The following is a 22,159-nucleotide window of genomic DNA, read 5'->3' as shown; positions in this document are numbered from 1 at the left end:
CTGCTCTAAAAAATCCCAATTGCCCCGCAGCAGCAGTTGTTAGATTTGATCTTGTCACAAAGGAATTGCACAAACTCAGATCACAAACGGCTGTTTTTAATTTCCAAAGAGCAATATTCAGAGCAATTTCTAAACCGTTGTGACAGATATGAGGTCAAAAATGAGCTTCTATAAAGCAGCACTGCTCAAATCCACCACTGAAAGCTGCTGCTCAAAAGAACCGTGAAGCACGATTGCCTGCTGTGTGACATCATGGTAATTTCATAAATTCAGTGTATGACAGTACAGTTCACATTATAACTCACATTGTGTTCTGTTTGCAGCAGTTTTTCAGCTGTGTCTTTGTGTTGTTTTTCTTTTGTCCTTAAAGCCTCTCTCAGACTCTCAATACACTCCAGTTTCTCAGAGGTTTTAGCGAGAGTGTGCTCCTTTTCTATGAGGGAAGACTCCAAACACTCCTGTGTGCTGTTCAGTCTGAGTCAACATGTGGAAACAGATGCTTTTTTTTTGTGCTTTTCAACACATTGCATTAGTGGAAACTACACATATACATTAATTGTGAATTAGCTGAAGGCTAAATCACAGCACTTAAAGCTTGTTTTAAGTTACCCTTTAAGTTGTTCATTCAGACTGGTGACGAGCAGCTGGTGCTTTTCTGCATCTTTGACCTGCTGACTGCGAAGGCTGGTGACCTGCGCCTGCAGGCGCTCCAACTCATTCTGATGGAATAGCCAGTAAACAGATCACAACAATTAATTGTAGCATAACAATGAGAACAAAGCAGCACCCCACTGCACACCTGCACATCATGTTTGTATATTGATTAAAATGTGAAAATTAATTTTTATGACACACCCTGTGTGAGAACTGCACACTTATTTCTAGTGGGAACAGGACGGTGATAAAACAGGTAAGAGTAGGTTCCACGGCCGGAAGCTCAGAAGCTCACACAAGCATAAACAAACCTGAGATATGGCTCGACCACCTTCATCTATGCCAAACGTCACCTGCGTTGCAAAATCCTATAGTTCACTCAATGTACAGATGATTAACTGGCTATCCAACACTCACATCAACAAGATTCAAACAGTCAAAACAACATTTGACAAGAACATTTTTCTGACAATAAATTTATCAGACAAAAAGGACCTGCATCTTTCAGCTTTCATTTTGGGGATCTGATTTTGATCCTAGCATATGGACAGGGTTGGGCCGTAACGGAATACCTGTAACTGCGTTACATATTCAGAATACAAAAATGAAGTAACTGTATTCAGCCCTGTTACAATTTCAAGCACCTGTATTCAGAATACAGTTACTATATGACGTTTTGTTAGAATACTTTTAGAATACTTCTCTCATAATGACCACAAAATAAGGCATAAAGAAAAAAATTATTGTCAATCAAGTGAGAAACTTGATTGTTTTTCTGAACAGCACACATACGAGCTGCAAACACGTCTTTTCACTCTCTCTTCCTTTAGATCAGCAGCAGGGCATGCAGTGTTGCCAGGGTTTCATGGCAAATTGGGCTAGTTTGAAAACACAATCACGGGTTCAAACCAAAGAATCACAGGTTGTGTTTTTGGAATACTTTAAAAATGGACCGCGTTCACCAAAAGGTCTGATGGTGGGCACTAAAGAATAGAAATGCAAGTCTTATTCGTGTATAATGATTCCCGGAATTAATATTTGGCAACCTCACCCGCACATCTTAAACAATCAGTGCACTGTCAGCTGTGCAGCAGCATCAATGCAGTCGGCAATTATTTCCACAAACATAACATTTGCGTGCAAGATACATTATATCCTGTAATTGTTGCTGTGTAAATACATTTCTGCATCTGCAGATGCGGCTTCTGTGTAAAGGAGGAATAAAGACGGACGGCTCTTGATAAGCATTTGGTGAGTCACGTCCACATCAGAAACTTGCAGAACTGTTGAGAAATAGCAGTTATTAATGACAATAATAGACTAAAATGAATAGGTAAAAAACAAATATAAAGTAGGCCTACTGCAAAGACTGAAAGAGGGGAAAGAACCAAAGAGACCAAAAGAGTCCAAATGACACATTGGGTAAATAACTACTGTAATCTTTGCGGCTTATAGATGGGAGGCTAAAGTTCAGTGTGACACAAATTGTAACATACAGGCATATTAATATTATTTCTCACTTTTTTAAAAACATCTCATCCACAGTGATTCACAATATACAGTTTATACTGTATATATATTGTACATATACAGTATATACAGTTGAAGTCAGAAGCTTACAAATACCTCAGCCAAATACATTTAAACTCAGTTTTTCACAATTCCAGACATTTAATCTTAGAAAACATTCCCTGTCTTTGGTCAGTTAGGATCATTATTTTAAAAATGTGAAATGTCAGAATACTAGTAGAGAGAATGATTTTTTTCAGCTTTTATTTCTTTCATCACATTCCCAGTAGGTCAGAAGTTTACATACACTTTGTTAGTATTTGGTAGCATTGCCTTTATATTGTTTAACTTGGGTCAAACGTTTTGGGTAGCCTTTCACAAGCTTCTCACAATAAGTTGCTGTAACTTTGGCCCATTCCTCCAGACAGAACTGGTGTATCTGAGTCAGGTTTGTAGGCCTCCATGTTCACACATGCTTTTTCAGTTCTGCCCACAAATTTTCTAGCGGATTGAGGTCAGGGCTTTGTGATGGCCACTCCAATACCTTGACTTTGTTGTCCTTAAGCCATTTTGCCACAACTTTGGAGGTATGCTTGGGGTCATTGTACATTTGGAAGACCCATTTGTGACCAAGCTTTAACTTCCTGGCTGATGTCTTGAGATGTTGCTTCAATATATCCACATAATTTTCCCTTCTCATGATGCCATCTATTTTGTGAAGTGCACCAGTCCCTCCTGCAGCAAAGCACTCCCACAACATGATGCTGCCACCCCCATGCTTCAAGGTTGGGATGGTGTTCTTTGGCTTACAAGCCTCACCCTTTTTCCTCCAAACATAACGATGGTCATTATGGCCAAAAAGTTCAATTTTTGTTTCATCAGACCAGAGCAAATTTCTCCAGAAAGTAAGATCTTTGTCCCCATGTGCACCTGCAAACTGTAGTCTGGCTATTTTATGGCGGTTATGGAGCAGTGGCTCCTGTTTTGCTGAGCAGCCTTTCAGGTTATGTCGATATAGGACTTGTTTTACTGTGGATATAGATACTTGTCTACCCGTTTCGTCCAGCATCTTCACAAGGTCCTTTGCTGTTGTTCTGGGATTGATTTGCACTTCTTGCACCAAACTACATTCATCTCCAGGAGAAAGAATGCGTCTCCTTCCTGAGCGGTATGATGACTGAGTGGTCCAATGGTGTTTATACTTGCATACTATTGTTTGTACAGATGAACGTGATACCTTCAGGCATTTGGAAATTCCTCCCAAGGATGAACCAAACATGTGGAGGTCCACAATTTTTTTTTCTGAGGTCTTGGCTGATTTCTTTTGATTTTCCCATGATGTCAAGCAAAGAGGCACTGAGTTTGAAGGTAGGCCTTAAAATACATTCACAGGTACACCTCCAATTCAGTACACCTCCTATCAGAAGCTAATTGTCTTATTGCCTATAGGGCTAGTTGCTTAAAGGCACAGTTAACTTAGTGTATGTAAACTTCTGACCCACTGAAATTGTGATATAGTCGATTAAATGTGAAACAATCTGTCTGTAAACAATTGATGGAAAAATTACTCATGTCATGCACAAAGTTGGTGTCCTAAACGACTTGCCAAAACTATAGTTTGCTAATATGAAGACTGTGGAGAGGTTAAAAAAATGTGTTTTGATGACTTCAACCTAAGTGTATGTAGACTTCTGACTTCAACTGTGTGTGTGTGTATATATATATATATATATATATATATATATATATATATATATATATATATAAAAAAGTTTACATACCCTGGCAGAAATTGTGAAATGTTGGCATTGATTTTGATAATATGACTGATCATGCAAAAAAACTGTCTTTTATTTAAGGATAGTGATCATATGAAGCCATTTATTATCACATAGTTGTTTGGCTGCTTTTTAAATCATAATGGTAAGACAAATCACCCAAATGGCCCTGATCAAAAGTTTACATACCCTTGAATGTTTGGCCTTGTTACAGACACACAAGGTGACACACACAAGTTTAAATGGCAATTAAAGGTTAATTTCCCACACCTGTGGGAAATGGAAATTTATAAAGATGGAAAAGGATATAAAAAGATATCCAAAGCCTTGAAAATGCCAGTCAGTACTGTTCAATCACTTATTAAGAAGTGGAAATAAAGAAAAACCCACAGGTAACCTCAGGAGAAATACAGGCTGCTCTGGAAAAAGATGGTGTGGTTGTTTCAAGGAGCACAATACAACGAGACTTGAACAAAAAAAGAGCTGCATGGTCGAGTTGCCAGAAAGAAGCCAGTGCCACAAAAAAGTCAATATGCCTGACAACACCTTGACATGCCTCACAGCTTCTGGCACACTGTAATTTGGAGTGACAAGACCAAAATAGAGCCTTATGGTCACAACCATAAGCGATATGTGGCTGAAATCTTTCTTGGTCTACCTGACCTTGGCTTGGTATCAAGAGATCCCCGAATTTTCCACTTCTTAAGAAGTTATTGAACAGTACTGACAGGCATTTTTAAGGCTTTGGATATCTTTTTATATCCTCTCCCATCTTTATGAAGTTCCATTACCTTGTTACGCAGGTCTTTTGACAGATCTTTTCTGCTCCCCATGGCTCAGTATCTAGCCTGCTCAGTGCATCCACGTGAGAGCTAACAAATTCATTGACTATTTATACACAGACACTAATTGCAATTTAAAAAGCCACAAGTGTGGGAAATTAACCTTTAATTGCCATTTAAACCAGTGTGTGTCACCCTGTGTGTCTGTAACAAGGCCAAACATTCAAGGGTATGTAAACTTTTGATCAGGGCCATTTGGGTGATTTCTGTTATCATTATGATTTAAAAAAGAGCCAAACAACTATGTGATAATAAATGGCTTCATATGATCACTATCCTTAAATAAAAGGATGCATGATCAGTCATATTTTCAAAATCAATGCCAAAATTTCACAATTTCTGCCAGGGTATGCAAACTTTTGAGCACAACTATATATACAGTGCCTTACAAAAGTTTTCAGACCCCTGACCAATTATCTCATATTACTGAATTACAAATGGTGCAATGAAATTTCACTCTGTTTGATATTTTATTTTAAAACACTGGAACTTAAAATCAATTGTTGTTAGGTGACATTGGTTATATGTTGGGAAATATTTAAAAAATAATAAAAAACTGAAATATCTTGCTTGCATAATAATTCAACCCCTGTGCTGTGGAAGCTGCCAGGTTACACCGATGAAAGAAATTGCCCTAACAAGGACACAATTACTTTACCATTGGCATCCACCTGTGAATCATTAAAGATGCATTCACATTTTCTGGATAAAAAACCCATTGTTGAAGGATCATTGGTCAGGCTGTGAATCTGAAGACCAAAGAGCATTCTGCAGAAGTTAGAGATAAAGTAATAAAAATGCATAGATTAGGGAAAGGGTACAAAAAAATATTCAAATGTTTGGATATCCCAGTGAGCACAGTTGGATCAATAATCAGGAAGTGGAAGCTGCACCACACCACCAAGGCACTGCCAAGAAAAGGTCATCCCTCAAAACTCAGTGCTCTAACAAAAAGGAGACTTGTGAGAGAAGCCACAGAGAGGCCAACAATCACTTTGAAGGAGCTACAGAGTTCAGTGGCTGGGAGTGGAGTAATGGTGCACCAGTCAACCATATCAAGAGCACTGCATAATGCTGGCCTGTATGGGAGGGTGGCAAGAAAGAAGCCGTTACTCAAAAAGTACCATCTGAAAGCACATCTGGAGTTTGCCAGAAACCATGTGAGTGGCCCAGCTGTGATGTGGGAGAAGGTTTTGTGGTCAGATGAGACCAAGATAGAGCTTTTTGGCCAAAACTCAAAGCGCTATGTGTGTCGAAAACGTAACACTTCCTATGCCTCAAGACAAACCATCCCTACGGTGAAATATGGTGGTGGCAGCATCATGCTGTGTGGATGCTTTTCAACAGCATGGACTGGGCATCTTGTTAAAATTGAAGGAAGAATGGATGGAGCAAAATATAGGGAAATATTGCAAGAGAACCTGCTTCAGTCCGCTAAAAAAATGAAGCTTGGGAGGAAATTCACCTTTCAGCAGGACAATGATCCCAAGCACAAGGACAAAGCAACATTGGAGTGGCTCAAGAACAAAAAGATAAATGTCCTACAGTGGCCCAGTCAAAGTCCTGATCTCAATCCTATTGAGAATCTGTGGCACTATTTGAAAATTGCAGTCCACAAGTGTCGCCCAACCAACCTGGAGCAAACCTGGAGAAGAATGGGCCAAAATCACTTTGTCAATCTGTGCAAAGCTGACACATATGTACTCCAAAAGACTTAAAGCAGTTATTGTAGCAAAAGGTGGCTCGACCAAATATGAATGTGTGGGGGTTGAATACTTATGCAAGCAAGATATTTCAGTTTTTCATTTTTAATAAAAATATTTACCAAAACAATGAAGAAAAAAACAAAACAAAAAAAAACAAAACAATGTCACCTTACAATAATTGATTTTGAGTTTCAGTGTTTAAAAATATCAATCAGAATGAAATATCAGTGTACCATTTGTAATTCGGTAATATGAGAGAATTGGTCAGGGGTCTGAATAATTTTGCAAGGCACTGTATGTATATATATATATATATATATATATATATATATATATATATATATATATATATATAAAACAACAATAAAAAACAAAAAGGATGAGTAAAAGAATCAAAAGCACCCAAAATAAAATTGTTGGTAATAAAAGAGATAGAAAACTAAAATAAACTGGCCTTAAAAAAAATTGTTCACGCATGACCTCACTACTTTATGACATCCAGTTTTCATCTAAAAAATAAATACAGTTTATTTGCATTTCTTATCTAATTTTGTGTCAAAATGTATTCTTCTTTGTCAGTTCAATCAAATAATGGATTAAGAAAAATAATTTTTTTTTTTTTAAATATTAAAATATTGTAATTGACCACAAACTGCCTTCTGTTTGCCTTCTGCCTTCCATAAAGAAAAACATTATTGTCCAACTCCACATCTCATTTAAAAATAACAAGCTATTTAGATTCACTTAGATTAGTTAAAAGTGGAGGTGTAGCACTTCAGATAAGATAATAATGACATATCACAGTTAATTCCTCCAATTGTGCCTTACCTTTATAAATATGTATTCTAAAAGTATTCTTGTATTCTGAATATGTTACTTTTTAATTTATGTTTTCAAAATACTTTACTGAATACATTTAAGAAAGAGTATTCAGTATTCAGACCAGAATACTTTCTTAAAGTAATCCGCCCATCCCTGCATATGGAATTGACTCTTCGCTAAGCCCACCTTAAAAACATTACTGACCAATCCTACCTTTGCAAACATTGCTTTCTGCCATATTATCTGACAAGCTTAAGCCCTTTTAAGTCTAGGCATGTCTTACAGCATCATTTTACAGAAATCATTCAAAAGTATGGTAAAACGTTGTTGCTGGGGCACTTTTAACATTGACACAAGGTACCCAGAAAGGATACCTTTTCCAAATCTTTTTTTTTTTTTTTTTCAAGTATATATGGATTAAGCTATCAGCTCTTATTCACAAATGACGTTTAACAGCAGTGAGACCACCTACATTTTTACTAGGTTATTGCTAACACATTTAAGTACTGATTCAGGTCAGAGAAGTGGTGATTATAACTAAAGAGTTCACAGTACCATTTTGGGTACACTGTAGAAATGTTACAAACAGGTTTTTTATGTATACTATTGTTATCAATCGTAATCACAATCAAGTGCTGCTTCTCTCATTTTAATGAACTGTAAGGATTTTTTATTTTTTTAACAAATGTTGCAATGTGAAATGTGATTTGATTTAACATCTCATCTTGCTGCTGCCTAGATATCAAGGCCGAAACATAAAAACCAAATGCATACATTTACATAACAGTAGCTCTCATATTCAATACAGTGAAAATTAATAATTAGCTGATTTTTCACTAAAATAAGCCATATTTGTCCATACTCTGCCGGTAGAAATAGTTACTCTTTAAAGATCACTCATTCTTTTTTTTGAAAGAGAAATAAATAGTAATAGAACAATAGTATTATTCTATTATAGTACTCTCACATAAAATAAGCACTCTAGTCATATCAGTCTTAGAGGAAAAGCTGATTTATTCTACACATGGTGCTTGGCGCACATTCATTAACGCCGGCATGTTGAGATTGTATGACCAGTAATGAATTAATCATGGCTGACTACAAATAGCACATTTTTACAATAGTCGCTTTTACACGTTACAGCCTTTTACAGAAAATTAACTGCAATTTTCAGTTTAGATGTCATGTATGAACATGACCCATTCGAAAATATCTGTAAATGTAGCACTGGCTATTTCCCTGAATAAGAAGTTGTAACAAAAATTGTTTTGATACTATGTTTGAAAAGAGTCGTAAGATTAACAGTTTGAGCATGTACGAGGCCAAGACTTGCTGACGTAAGACGGAGATGATTCAGTTACTCAGGAGTCAAAAACTGTCATCAAATTGGACAGAATCTGTCCGTTTTGCGATGCGCCTTCAGTTGATGAGCGTCCTGTTTTATTACTGATGCTCTGCAGAGCTACTCCAGCCACTTAATTATGCAAGTGTGAAAATAAAGTGTACATGGAGTTGCACGCTTTGCATGCACAATGCATGTTCTAAGCAAACCAAACTTTCTGTGGAGTGTGCACATATTGTGCACAGAAACACCATACAGAATAGAGTGTCGCCCCTTCACTTTAAAGCACACAGCGCATGCAGCCTTTCATGGTTCAATAATTAAACACGGCTATATCAAACTTTCTATTTTAATTCAAATAATTATGCTGCCTAAGTTGAAAAATGTAAAACCTATGCAGACCTATTAATCATGCATGTCTTTGCCAATTTTACATTTTGGATGTAGCTTTCCATAGCATCGCTAACTTTTTGGCTAGTATATAATTCTAGTAATTCTAAATGGACAGTTAATACAGATTTTATATATCCAGATATCTCCATGAATGACAGCAGAAGAGAAAATGTTAATGTTAGTTCTGCATGTCAGACCTGGAAATAGTAACAAAAGGGGACGGGGCTTAGCAAAGGGTCAATTGGCATGCTTTCAGAATGAAAAGTTACTATGCCATTATGTGAATTTTGCATATAAATGTTGATGATGAAATTGCATAATGCATTAATACATACAATCCAAACAGAGTTTGAGTGTACCTGTAACAATTCAATACGAGCCTGAAGTTGCAGTCGGTCCTCTAGATCTTGGCATCGCTCCTCAAGTCCCAGAATCTGCTCCTGCAGTTGGTTTCTCTCTAGTTCAAGCTCCTCGACAACCGATCGTAAGCCATCTAAACAAATAAAAAAAACAGCATACAGCATCTACACTAATAACCTCCAAATATATTCAAAGAGATGTTTTACCACATACTATTATAATATTGTCACTGGGTTCAGTTTTCTATGTCTACATATATATTCGTAGCAGGGATGCTAATTTTCAGATTCAATTTTTTGGCTATACAGTTGATTGTTCTTAAATTCAACAATTTGATCAATTAACTGATTAACTGTTAACTTTAATACCACAAACATCTGTGGAGTACCCCTAAACCATGTACATATAACCTATTTTTAACTACAATTAAAACATATACTTAAGAAACGCATGAATTAGTATTTATTTCCCGTTAAATACATTTTTAGTTTACTGTATTTTAATGTAGGCTGTTCAGCATGCATTTAATGACTTTAATTTTCCATTAGTTTATTACCGTTAATAACAATATTTGTAGAAAACGTGACAATATAGATGTGACAGTGTGACAATCTAGCTTCAAATGATTGTATAGACAGTGTTTTCTGACACTGCTCGAATAATTACAAATGCACTTCTGCTGAAATTGATTATTCAGTAATCGACAAGCTTAACTGATTAAATTATTAACAAGAATTAACTGCTTGTTGATTAATCAGTAACATCCATAATACGATCAGGGTTTGTAGAGATGCTTCAAAGTTGAATTCAAGGATTTTCAAGGACTTTTCAAGCACATTTTTATTTGTTTTCAAAGACTATGCTCGAGATGTCATTTAAACTAATTCTTTTATTCATTCACTTTATTTGTATAAAACACCACTTATTACAAGTACAACATATTTCAATGTGCATCTTTAACTACACATTCTCACAGTAACAATTCCTGGTTCATTCATGATGAAATTGATGTGCAATTGTAGTGTGCTCCCTTAAAATGTACTTTGCTTTCCAACAAAAGTGAATAATTGGGTCAGCCTCTGAACTGTGACCTTAAATTATTTTCCAAAACTTTTTGTATTTAAAAAAAAAATGTTAAAACATTTTTTTTTTTTTTACGTTTTAACATTGATAACAACAATGGCATGAAACTGAGGGACAAAAATTATTTTTAAATTATTAATAATTACTTTGTTTTGCTTTTTTGCATACTTGTTCGGCCTTGCACTAATGCTTGTATTAAAAATGAGAAAAAAAACACAAACAAATATGTAAATGTAAATAGAAGTTATGTATCTATAAAGGGGACAATTGAAAAATTCTGATATATTTTCTAAATAATGTTTAAAACAGAGTCAAGCCATTTCACATTATTGAAGGTTAGATTCACTAGTTGATAGTTTTTTTTTTATGACTATAAAAGTCAAGGTTTGTCAACGTATTTTGATATTGGCCCAAATGTTGTCAGAAACAACCTGTTTTGTGAAATAAGGGGGTGCTAGATGAATCACAAAACTGAATCCTCCATTGATCCACATTCAAATCTCAGAATGTTTTACATCTCATTGGAGAATTTTTTTTACTCTGGAGAGTAATTTGTAATTAAAACTGATAGTTGCACGGATTCATACTTGTGAAATCCTCCACAGCAGAATCTATAAAATATATTTGTTTAAATCCTCAACCAGTGACAATTAATTGTGATTGGTCCATTCTGAACAGTGCTGCCAAAGGTAACAGTTGCCACGCGACAGCGTCATCTATGCGCTGATTCAGCAGTGGACTGGACCTCTGCCCATATGGTTAAAAAGAACCATCTCATTTGTTCATCATTTTGACTCTACTGGTCACGTTGTATGTTTCTTGCTGCACACGCAACTGAATAGCGCTTCTCCAAACACTGTGTTAGTACGATGTTTCGTCTGCACCAACAAAAGAATGTACAGTATGTTTGAGAACCGTTCACGGAACCGACAGTCATGAAAATCATCCAGTGTTTATTTATTTTTTATGTAAGTGGTTCTGAATAAGCATACAGCACACAGAGAGTATGCAAAAAATATTCAAAGAAATCCTTTATTCTCCATGATTCATGACATGAGCCGTGTGAGTGCAAGAAGCGGGAAGAGGGGGATCTGGTGTTTGGCTGTAACAGGATTGTATAAGTGTTTTTCTGAAAATAAAAAAATACATTTAACTTATTAAATGATTTAAGCAACGTATTTAGCGATTCTCTATAATTCAAGCACTTTTTAAGCACCTCTTGGTAAAAATTGTCAAGGCCAAATTCAAGTACTTCAAGCACCTTGTATGAACCCTGTACTATCGTCCACTGCACTACAGCTTACACTGAGTTTTTAATAAATGACAATCAAAGACTGCCCCACAGCAAACATCTTCAGCATGTACAGTGTGTCTAGCAGGTTTCACACCTGTATCTGCAGCACCATGCTTTGGCCACCATCCACCCATATTCTCTCCATCCATGAAAACATCACAACCAGTGGAATCTTTCGGGTCTGGGAAAGACTGCCTATTATGAAACTCCAAGTCTTCCTGTAGAAAGAAATAGAAAGAATATACACATCCATTTCATCTTTTTTTTTTTTTTTTTTTTTTTTTTTTTAAAGCTGATTTATATCAAAATATTGGATCTGTGCATTAGGACTTGCAGTATAAATGCAGCCAAATAGACCTGTCATTGTCTATGCTGTTTATCAAACAACAATAACAAGAATATGCCATTTTTGGTATCATGACAATGCTGAATACAATGTATATTAAATTGTGCAAGGTAGATCTTACTATAATAGCATTATGAAAAATGAGATCTTATGCAATAGAAGTGTGAGCACCCCTTGACTACATCAATGACCCACTGGTATTTAAGCATGTTCCAGGGGTAACTGATGGTGCTGTGGGGGTATGTCAAAGGAAGTTGGGAAACATTACTCTACATTTTAAGGCTGATTTATACTTCTGCGTCAAACCTACATCATAGGCTACACATTACGCCATAGCCTGATGTGCACCTCTTTAAAGATGCAACAGTATGTGACATCTACACCGACCTCAACAGTCATGATTGGTCCACTTTGAAGCCGAGACTGTCCCCTAGGATGATAAAACATATTTGGGGTAGCGTCGCATTTTCACCAAGATTATTTTAAGATCTCTGCATAGTATCACATTGTATTTGCACCCGGGGGCATGTTTTTTTAATGAATTTATTTGCTTTTTTCAGCAAGTGTCAAAAGAATGCCAAAAAAATATTTATGATATAATCGACTCAAGAGCAAACAGTATATTCCTGATTTATTTTCTCTCTGCATAGCAGACAACATTTACAGGCAAATAAATAATATGTACCTAAATTTCAATATATTCACATACAATAATTTCATAAATACTTTTGAATCCATGAATTACATTGCTTTTGTTCAATTATAAAATGTATAATTATTTCAGAAATGAAGGCATTTTCTGAATATACTAGCACTTGGCTGTGTACTCGCAGAATGACACAGACACACCAACGCAGAACTATAAATGTAACTCAGGTTCGACACAGAAGTATAAATCGGCCTTTAATCATATCCTGTTTAAACTAAGACACACATTCTTTTCCTGCTATTCTCTTCTGCTTGCTCTTACCATTGATTACACTGCATTTTAGTCAAATCGTACATTTTATTTATGTCCTCAACAACATCAGACAAGAGGCTGAAGGTTAAATTAGTAAAATATGCAGGTGAGTTTAAAATGTTGTGCTGCATTCACCTTTCAGTTTACTGATTTAGCTCTGTTTTAAGGGCTGTAAACTATTCTCTCTCCTCCTCACTCCAAAAATATGTACTTGACATATTACATACTGTATGTAATACAATACTTGTCTGTTATCTTGTAGGTCTCAAAATGAACTTATTATGGAAACGTGCAGGTAGGCCTATAAATAAATATTCTGTTACGGTATATTTCCAAAATTATGCATTTACATCATGCATGTATTAACTTATTCATGTTTGCATCACTAAGTCTTCAAAAAATCAAGTAAGTGCGGCACAATGGCACACCAAAGCATGAGCACAAAAAAACATCCGTATGCATGCTTGTCAGTTGGGGCACGTATAAGACTATATTCATGTCAATTTCTGCCTTTATAAAACACGTTTTATTCCTTACTTTTTACACTGAATCAAATCCATGGAATAACGATCAGATCTGACAAACGTTGTGTGCTTTATAAATGAAAGGAACAACATGAACATTCTTCACAACTCATTTTGTGTTCCACATAAGCAAGCGTGCAAGTTCTAAATTACATGAGTGTGAATAAATGAGACTTCATATCTGACTGAGGGAATAGTTCACCCAAAAAAGATCTTCAAAATCTTCAAATACAACCTATTATAAAAGTGATTATTACACACCTCTCTGGAATACTCTATTCTGATTGGTCAATGGCACCATCTAGCTGTCTGATATTTCTCAGTAACAACCGCACATCCACGTATCAAACTGCTCATCCGGGTATTGCGAGCCATCATACCTGCTCCTCGGATCACTGTGCGATCTCTACAAGTAAACTCATAAAATAATTTAAACTCAAATCAATGTTTCATGTGTATTTATTTATCTGGCAAGCAGTCTTATAATAAGAAGCATAATGAGCAGTCAGACGATCATTAATTAAAAAAATAAACACCAGCAGAACTCTGACGCAAACCAGAGGTGGATTTCAGCTGTTAAGCGATTTATTTGTTCTCACATAATTACGTAATTTCAGCGCAAATCAATATTTTATGTCCATGTATTTATTTATTTGGTAAGTAGTCCTGTAATAGGCTGGATAATGAGTGAGACATGTCAGGATTTATTTTGCGATAACAACCAGCTGACTTACATTATCCCTTACATAGTGCCTCTGTGCTGTCAAGCTCCATAAAGGTAAAAAAAAAAACACCATAAAACCACAGATAAAGTAGTCGATGCAACTTGTGCACTATTTTCCAAGTCTTCTGAAACCACACATTCACTTCTTGTGATGAACAGGCCAAAATTCAAGGTGCAATTCACCTTCAAATGAAATCCAATCAAATCATTCATCAGTTCCTAAACAGCACACAAATTAAATATGGTGGCACATCAATAACATCTAACCTCATCAACCAATGAGATTTTATTTTATTGAAGTGTCGCCTCATTTGGATTTGTATTCCATGGAAGGAAGTTATACGGGTGTGGAATAATGTGGGTGAGCCAATAACGACAACATTTTAATTTCTGGGTGAACAATTCCTTTAATTCTACTTTGCAACACAGCACAAGAAGAAATAATGAACAGTGGTAAGAAGGACTCTATCATTTATGTAGTATACTGAAGTTCATACCTGCAAGCTGCGTGGAGTGAAATGTTTGGGCTTCCTGCTTTTCTGTGGGTGGAGACCATGGGCCTGGGCCAACTCCTCCTCTACGTCCTGTTGCCGTTTGGCTAATGCTGGATCGGAGCAGCCAGGAAACAACCAGTCATCCTCAATCAGTTTTGTGCCACAAGATAGTGGGAATGGATCAAATACATTTAGAGCAATGGAGTACAGGGTACAAAATCAGGGTGGAAGAGAGAGAGAGAGAGAGAGAGAGAGAGAGAGAGAGAGAGAGAGAGAGAGAGAGAGAGAGAGAGAGAGAGAAAATGAGAGGTAATTCTAGTGCAGGTCAGAGAAAGTGGTGAACGGGGTGCGGAAAGCAGCAGTAAGGAGCACACATTGCAAACTTGTTTTTCAAGTCAACAGCATGATTGTGGACTAAAATACTTGCAGTTCACACAAAGCCATGCACACTTGCTCCAGATCAGAATACCCCACAATCCACTGCAGGGTTTCATTTCAACCTCATTTTCAGGTTGACAGCATTATCAAATTGCCTTAACCAATTCACAAGCGAGCAAGTTTAGATCCTACGGTAAAGGAGAGGGTTACATTATTTCATGTGACGGGGTGCCACGATATATATTTTTTTTGGCTCAGATTGTTCTAAGGGAGTTTAGAAAGCACAAAATCAACTCAACAATTTTGTGCCACTGCACAGGAAAAAGGAATCAGTCCCATCTGTTTTGTGTTCAGGAAAAAGGTTTAAACATGCAGTGAAAGGAAAGCATCAGGATTACAGTGATCAATGAACACTGAACTATGATCAGGAATAAACAGGTTCTCATTGTTAATGGAGAGAACAATCATGAACAGAAAATGAAAATCTCAAGTTCACCAGCCAGGATTAGTTCCCCCAAAACTTTACTCCCTTGCATGTTGCTCCAAACCTGTATGATTTTCTTTCTTTCGTTGAACATAATAAAAATGTACAATGTAAGCATATAGAGAGCAGCAGGGGTTGCAATGTTACAAGAAAGCATCTTAATAGTTCATAAGACTATTGTGCTATATTCCCAGAATTCACTGAAAATCCTGCCATTTGCCGCAGCTCTCAAATCTCATTTGTTTTTCAAAATTTGGCCACTGAGATTAGTCATGAGACACGCAAGAAACAATGCTGTTTGGTGTCAATGATAGCTATGACTTGGGCTACACGATTATAAATCGATCGTCGATTTTTTTCCCCTTGATATTGTTCTTAATTATTAATAACAAATATTAATTAGAGCTGTCAGAATTAACACGTTAACGCATGCGATTAAAAGTTTAACATGCTAATTTTTCTTAAACACGATTAACGCATTTACCGTTAATGCAGCATGAACCAGCAAACACACTTATTGGGGAGGCGGAACCTTTGTAATGAGTCCGTCTGGAGTTAATACACTGATGTACACACCACAAGAGCGCTTCTCTGTCCATGATAAAATGATGGAGAAAGGACCTCTTAATGCTACTGACGTACAAAACATGGGACTTGTGATAGAAATCAAGTATTTTTCAGCCAATGTAAGGCGCATTTTAATTACCACAGAAGCACGGCAAGTCTTAACTATCACCAAAACGCAGAATGAGATGTTTTTGTCTGCAAGCACTTTTCATGTGGAGTTCAAAGCAGCGGTGGCGTTGCCGCCCTGATGCGAATCACAAATGCAGCTTCACGATTGCTGTAGGAAAGCGGATAACCACAGTCTACCGGCAGATTAATATTGTGGAGGATGAGAGTTTAAGGGATTTAATGCCCATTGCAATAAATACTAAACCTAAGGGGGCTAAAGCCACCATTACACAGCAAAGGTGTCACAGAAGCTGCATCTGAAGTGTAATTTAGGTGTATTTTCACAGAGCAGGGATAAATGCACATAAATGTACACAGCAGTTGCAAATGCATAAATAATGTTATGAATATTTTAAATGTAAAATTATAAATATAGAAATATGAAATGAATAAAAATATGAATGAAAACTCAACCTATGGAGACTAATTCTTTCAATGTGTCAACCTCCCACTTAGACTTTGGTAAATGTTTAATGTTACTTGAATTGGTGCTATATTTTAGTGCATTTCGATCTTCATACTGTGGAAGGCTTTGTTTGGAAAATGTTAATAAGGCATTATATTGTTCCATATTGTTTTGTTTTCTTTGCTAATATGGAAATAAATGCATTTTGACAGGAAAAGAAGTACAGCTGTGCTCAAAAGTTTGCATACCCTGGCAGAAATTGTGGCATTGATTTTGAAAATATGACTGATCATGCAAAACAACTGTCTTTTACTTAAGGATAGTGATCATATGAAGTCATTTATTATCACATAGTTGTTTGGCTCTTTTTTAAATCATAATAATAACAGAAATCACCCAAATGGCCCTGATCAAAAGTTGACAGTCTTGAATGTTTGGCCTTGCTACAGACACACAAGGTGACACACACAGATTTAAATGGCAATTAAAGGTTAATTTCCCACACCTGTGGCTTTTTAAATTGCTATTAGTGTCTGTGTATAAATAGTCAATGAGTTTGTTAGCTCTCACGTGGATGCACTGAGCAGGCTAGATACTGAGCCATGGGGAGCAGAAAAGAACTGTCAAAAGACCTGTGTAACAAGGTAATGGAACTTTATAAAGATGGAAAAGGACACAAAAAGATATCCAAAGCATTGAAAATGCCAGTCAGTACTGTTCAATCACTTATTAAAAAGTGGAAAATTCAGAGATCTCTTGATACCAAGCCAAGGTCAGGTAGACCAAGAAAGATTTCAGCCACAACTGCCAGAAGAATTGTTCGGGATACAAAGAAAAACCCATAGGTAACCTCAGGAGAAATACAGGCTGCTCTGGAAAAAGACGATGTGGTTGTTTCAAGGAGCACAATACGACGATACTTGAAAAAAAATGAGCTACATGGTCGAGTTGCCAAAAAGAAGCCTTTACTGCACCAATGCCACAAAAAAAGCCTGGTTACAATATGCCTGACAACACCTTGACACGCCTCACAGCTTCTGGCACACTATAATTTGGAGTGATGAGACCAAAATAGAGCTTTATTGTCACAACCATAAGCGCTATGTTTGGAGAGGGTCAACAAGGCCTATAGTGAAAAGAATATCATCCCCACTGTGAAGCATTGTGGTGGCTCACTGATGTTTTGGGGGTGTGTGAGAGCTCCAAAGGCACGGGGAATCTTGTGAAAATTTATGGCAAGATGAATGCAGCATGTTATCAGAAAATACTGGCAGACAATTTGCATTCTTCTGCACAAAAGCTGTGCATGGGACGCTCTTGGACTTTGCAGCACAACAATGACCCTAAGCACAAGGCCAAGTTGACCCTCCAGTGGTTACAGCAGAAAAAGATGAAGGTTCTGGAGTGGTCATCACAGTCTCCTGATCTTAATATCATCGAGCCACTCTGGGGAGATCTCAAACGTGTGGTTCATGCAAGACGACCAAAGACTTTGCATGACCTGGATGCATTTTGCCAAGACGAATGGGCAGCTATACCACCTGCAAGAATTTGGGGCCTCATAGACAACTATTACAAAAGACTGCACGCTGTCATTGATGCTAAAGGGGGCAATACCCAGTATTAAGAACTAAGGGTATGCAGACTTTTGAACAGGGGTCATTTCATTTTTTCCTTTGTTGCCATGTTTTGTTTTATGATTGTACCATTCTGTTATAACCTACAGTTGAATATGAATCCCATAAGAAATAAAAGAAATGTGTTTTGCCTGCTCACTCATGTTTTCTTTAAAAATGGTACATAGATTACCAATTCTCCAAGGGTATGCAAACTTTTGAGCACAACTGTACATATGGTGTCAAATTTCAGCATTTTCAAAATCTGCGATTAATCGTGATTAACTACAAATCTTTTTTATTAATCACGATTAATAATATATATATAATCGACTGTAATTAATAATCGCAATATTATTAATATTTAATTTTGACTAATATAATTTACATTAAAAAATATATTTTGTTTAGGGCAACTGCATACCATATTCTTTATTTAGTATACACATCCAAAACAAGCTGAGAACTTTGTTCATGTGAAACATTAAAAATGCATCATATTGCACATACCAGTATGTGTGTATGTGGGTTAAGGCTCTTTACATCGACAGAGCCCATTTTATAAAAATCCAACTTTCACTACTTGTTTTTCTTAACAATAACATGTAAAATGCTAAAAATGTGATAGCCTTTATATAGACTCAGTGTTTATATATGTGCATTACCCTCATGCCATCAGTATTGGTTTCTGTCTAAGCCTTTTTAGTTTATTTTTAATAATGCATATTATTTCATTTTATCCCAAAAGAAAAGCATAGTTAGCTTTCACACGTGTCATACTTATCTTTAACTTATATTTAAATTTTAATCTCGATTTGTGTGGGTTAGAGCACTCGACTACAAAATTTGATGAAAATGCACATCCCTAGTAGATTTTCCAACAAAATCAGAACAGAAAATGTCAAAAAGTCAGATTGGGGCTAGACTAATCAAAACAGTCTGATTCATCAATGCAATGAACATGTCTCTGAAAAACACACTGTAAATAGAACATTTTGATATGTCTGGAGAACACCTAAAGGAATTCTGTAATTGACATTTTTCCCACTTAGTTAATTGCGGCAGCCTTGATTGTAATATGAATTATTTTTGATCAATTGTGCAGCCCTAGCTATGGCGTAAGATAAACTTTTGGTCTGTTCTTCACGCAAATCTATTTTGTAAATATTATAGGAGATGGGTCATGTGGACTACCTTTATGGTGCCTGTAAAGTGTTTATCATCATTTTGCAGTTTGACAGCCTCTGCTCACTGTATGCTTTCATTGCATGGAAAAAGAACAGTGTAAACATTCTCCTAATCTTGTCCTTTTGTGTTGCATGGAAGAAATAGGGTCATACAGGATGACATGAGGGTGAGTAAATGATGGCAAGTTTTATTTTTGGGTGCATTATCCCCATTATCCAGATTTGCAAAAGAAAACCAGTAGTTTGACATGCAAAGTATAAGAAAATGATGCTGAAACCATTAAATACACCAGCTGCCAATTCACTGAACGAGAGCTTCATTAGAGTCGTCATTAGAGAGGCATTTTAATGAGACATGGGCAGTTAAATTTTATTTGAGCAGAGGTCGGCAAACATTTTCACATTAAGTCTTTATTATTTTTTTTTTTCATTAAATCTTTTTATTAGAGTATTTTTGTTTTCAGTAGAAATATCTACAGTTGAAGTTTACATACACCTCAGCCAAATACATTTAAACTCAGTTTTTTACAATTCCTGACATTTAATCGTAGAAAACATTCCCTGTCTTAGGTCAGTTAAGATCACTACTTTATTACAAGAATGTGAAATGTCAGAATACTAGTAGAGAGAATGATTTATTTCAGCTTTTATTTCTTTCATCACATTCTCAGTGGGTCAGAAGTTTACATAAACTTTGTTACTATTTGGTAGCTTTGCCTTTAAATTATTTAACTCGAGTCAAACGTTTTGGGTAGCCTTTCACAAGCTTCTCACAATAAGTTGCTGGAATATTGGCCCATTCCTCCAGACAGAACTGGTGTAACTGAGTCAGGTTTGTAGGCCTCCATGTTCACACACGCTTTTTCAGTTCTGCCCACAAATTTTCTATCGGACTGAGGTCAGTTCTTTGTGATGGCTACTCCAATACCTTGACTTTGTTGTCCTTAAGGCATTTTGCCACAACTTTCCCCCATACTTCACAATTGGGATGGTGTTCTTTGGCTTGCAAGCCTCACCCTTTTTCCTCCAAACATAACGATGGTCATTATGGCCAAAACGTTTCATCAGACCAGAAGACATTTCTCCAAAAAGTAAGATCTTTGTCTCAATGTTCACTTGCAAACTGTAGTCTGGGTTTTTTATGGCAGTTATGGAGCATTGGTTTCTTCCTTACAGAGCAGCCTTTCAGGTTATGTCAATATAGAACTCATTTTACTGTGGATATAGATACTTGTCTACCTGTTTCCTCCAGAATCTTCACAAGGTCCTTTGCTGTTCTTCTGGGATTAATTTGCACTTTTTGCACCAAACTACGTTCATCTCTAGGAGACAGATTGTGTCTCCTTCCTGAGTGGTATGATGGCTATGTGGTCCTATGGTGTTTATACTTGCATACTATTGTTTGTACAGATGAACATGGTACCTTCAGGCATTTGAAAATTGCTCTCAAGGATGAACCAGACTTGTGGAGGTTCAACAAATTTTTTCTGAGGTCTTGGCTGATTTCTTTTGATTTTCCCATGATGTCAAGCAAAGAGGCACTGAGTTGGAAGGTAGGCCTTAAAATACATATACAGGTACACCTCCAATTCAGTACACCTCCTATCAGAAGCTAATTGTCTAATTGTCTAAAGGCTTGAGATAATTTTCTGGAAATTTCCAAGCTGCTTAAAGGCACAGTTAACTTGGTGTATGTAAACTTCTGATCCACTGGAATTGTGATATAGTCAATTAAAAGTGAAACACTCTGTTTGTTAACAATTGCTGGAAAAATTACTTGTGTCATGCACAAAGCGGATGCCCTAAACAACTTGCCAAAACTATAGTTTTCTAATATTAAATCTGTGGAGTGGTTAAAAAATGAGTTTTAATGACAACCTAAGTGTATGTAAACTTCTGACTTAAACTGTAAACATTCTTAAAGCAAGATAAATTTACTTGAGAAGTAAATATATAGAAGTAAAGATATTTTGTCTTGTTTCCACAGCAATCTAACAAAATTTGTAATGTTTATGCTTATAACAAGAAAAAAACCCATTTTTCTTAACCCATTGTCAAATATTTTCTTCTTGTTTTATGCATAAACCCCACTAAATTTTCTTTAGATTTCTCAGAAAACAAGACTCATTAATACCTTTGTTATTCTGCCTCTCAAATAATTATTTCTTGTTTTAAGGATATTTTTACTGGTAAATAAGCCAAAATTACTTGTTCTTGTTAATCACTGTGCCATATAACTCCATAATTTGCACAATCTCCCTCAAATTTCAAAACATTTCTTGTGCTAACATCCCTTCGCTTTTTGAGAGCAAAAAATCAACAACAAAATCAGATCAAATTGTGACACTGTATCAGCAATACTGTGAGATTAAGTAAGACCGTAGTACCCAACTGCGCTGCGCTAACTGAACTGTGCTATGTGACTCACTGGATAGCATTCCATATTTGTGTGACCCAGTGAAATGGCAAGAAATCCGCAAATAAATTAATGTTGCTCTTTTTCTTTCTTATGTCATACAAA

The 22,159-nt window shown here is 36.3% G+C and overlaps 1 protein-coding gene across 7 annotated transcripts in view; it reads right to left on the bottom strand.

Moving 5' to 3' along the window:
- Positions 1–22,159, bottom strand: part of LOC127417329 (golgin subfamily B member 1-like) — a 63,499-nt gene that overhangs the window by 25,457 nt on the left and 15,883 nt on the right. For 5 of the 7 annotated variants that reach the window (XR_007893255.1, XR_007893256.1, XM_051657278.1 and 2 more), the window contains exons 15-20: positions 14,836–14,986; positions 11,878–12,001; positions 9,406–9,539; positions 966–1,007; positions 610–719; positions 306–474 (exon numbers count right to left, since the gene is read on the bottom strand). Coding sequence is in view for 5 of the 7 variants with exons in the window: in XM_051657278.1 (XP_051513238.1) it covers positions 306–474; positions 610–719; positions 966–1,007; positions 9,406–9,539; positions 11,878–12,001; positions 14,836–14,986 (730 nt within the window). In the remaining 2 variants the exon portion in view is untranslated. The remainder of the gene's footprint in view (positions 1–305; positions 475–609; positions 720–965; positions 1,008–9,405; positions 9,540–11,877; positions 12,002–14,835; positions 14,987–22,159) is intronic. The other 2 variants (XM_051657282.1, XM_051657281.1) reach the window with 2 other exon arrangements.

Source organism: Myxocyprinus asiaticus, chromosome 26 (genome assembly GCF_019703515.2).
Source record: "Myxocyprinus asiaticus isolate MX2 ecotype Aquarium Trade chromosome 26, UBuf_Myxa_2, whole genome shotgun sequence".
NCBI classification, from domain to species: Eukaryota; Metazoa; Chordata; class Actinopteri; order Cypriniformes; family Catostomidae; genus Myxocyprinus; species Myxocyprinus asiaticus.
The sequence above is the reverse complement of the archived record's forward strand: the minus strand, read 5'-3'. Positions and strand labels throughout refer to the sequence as shown.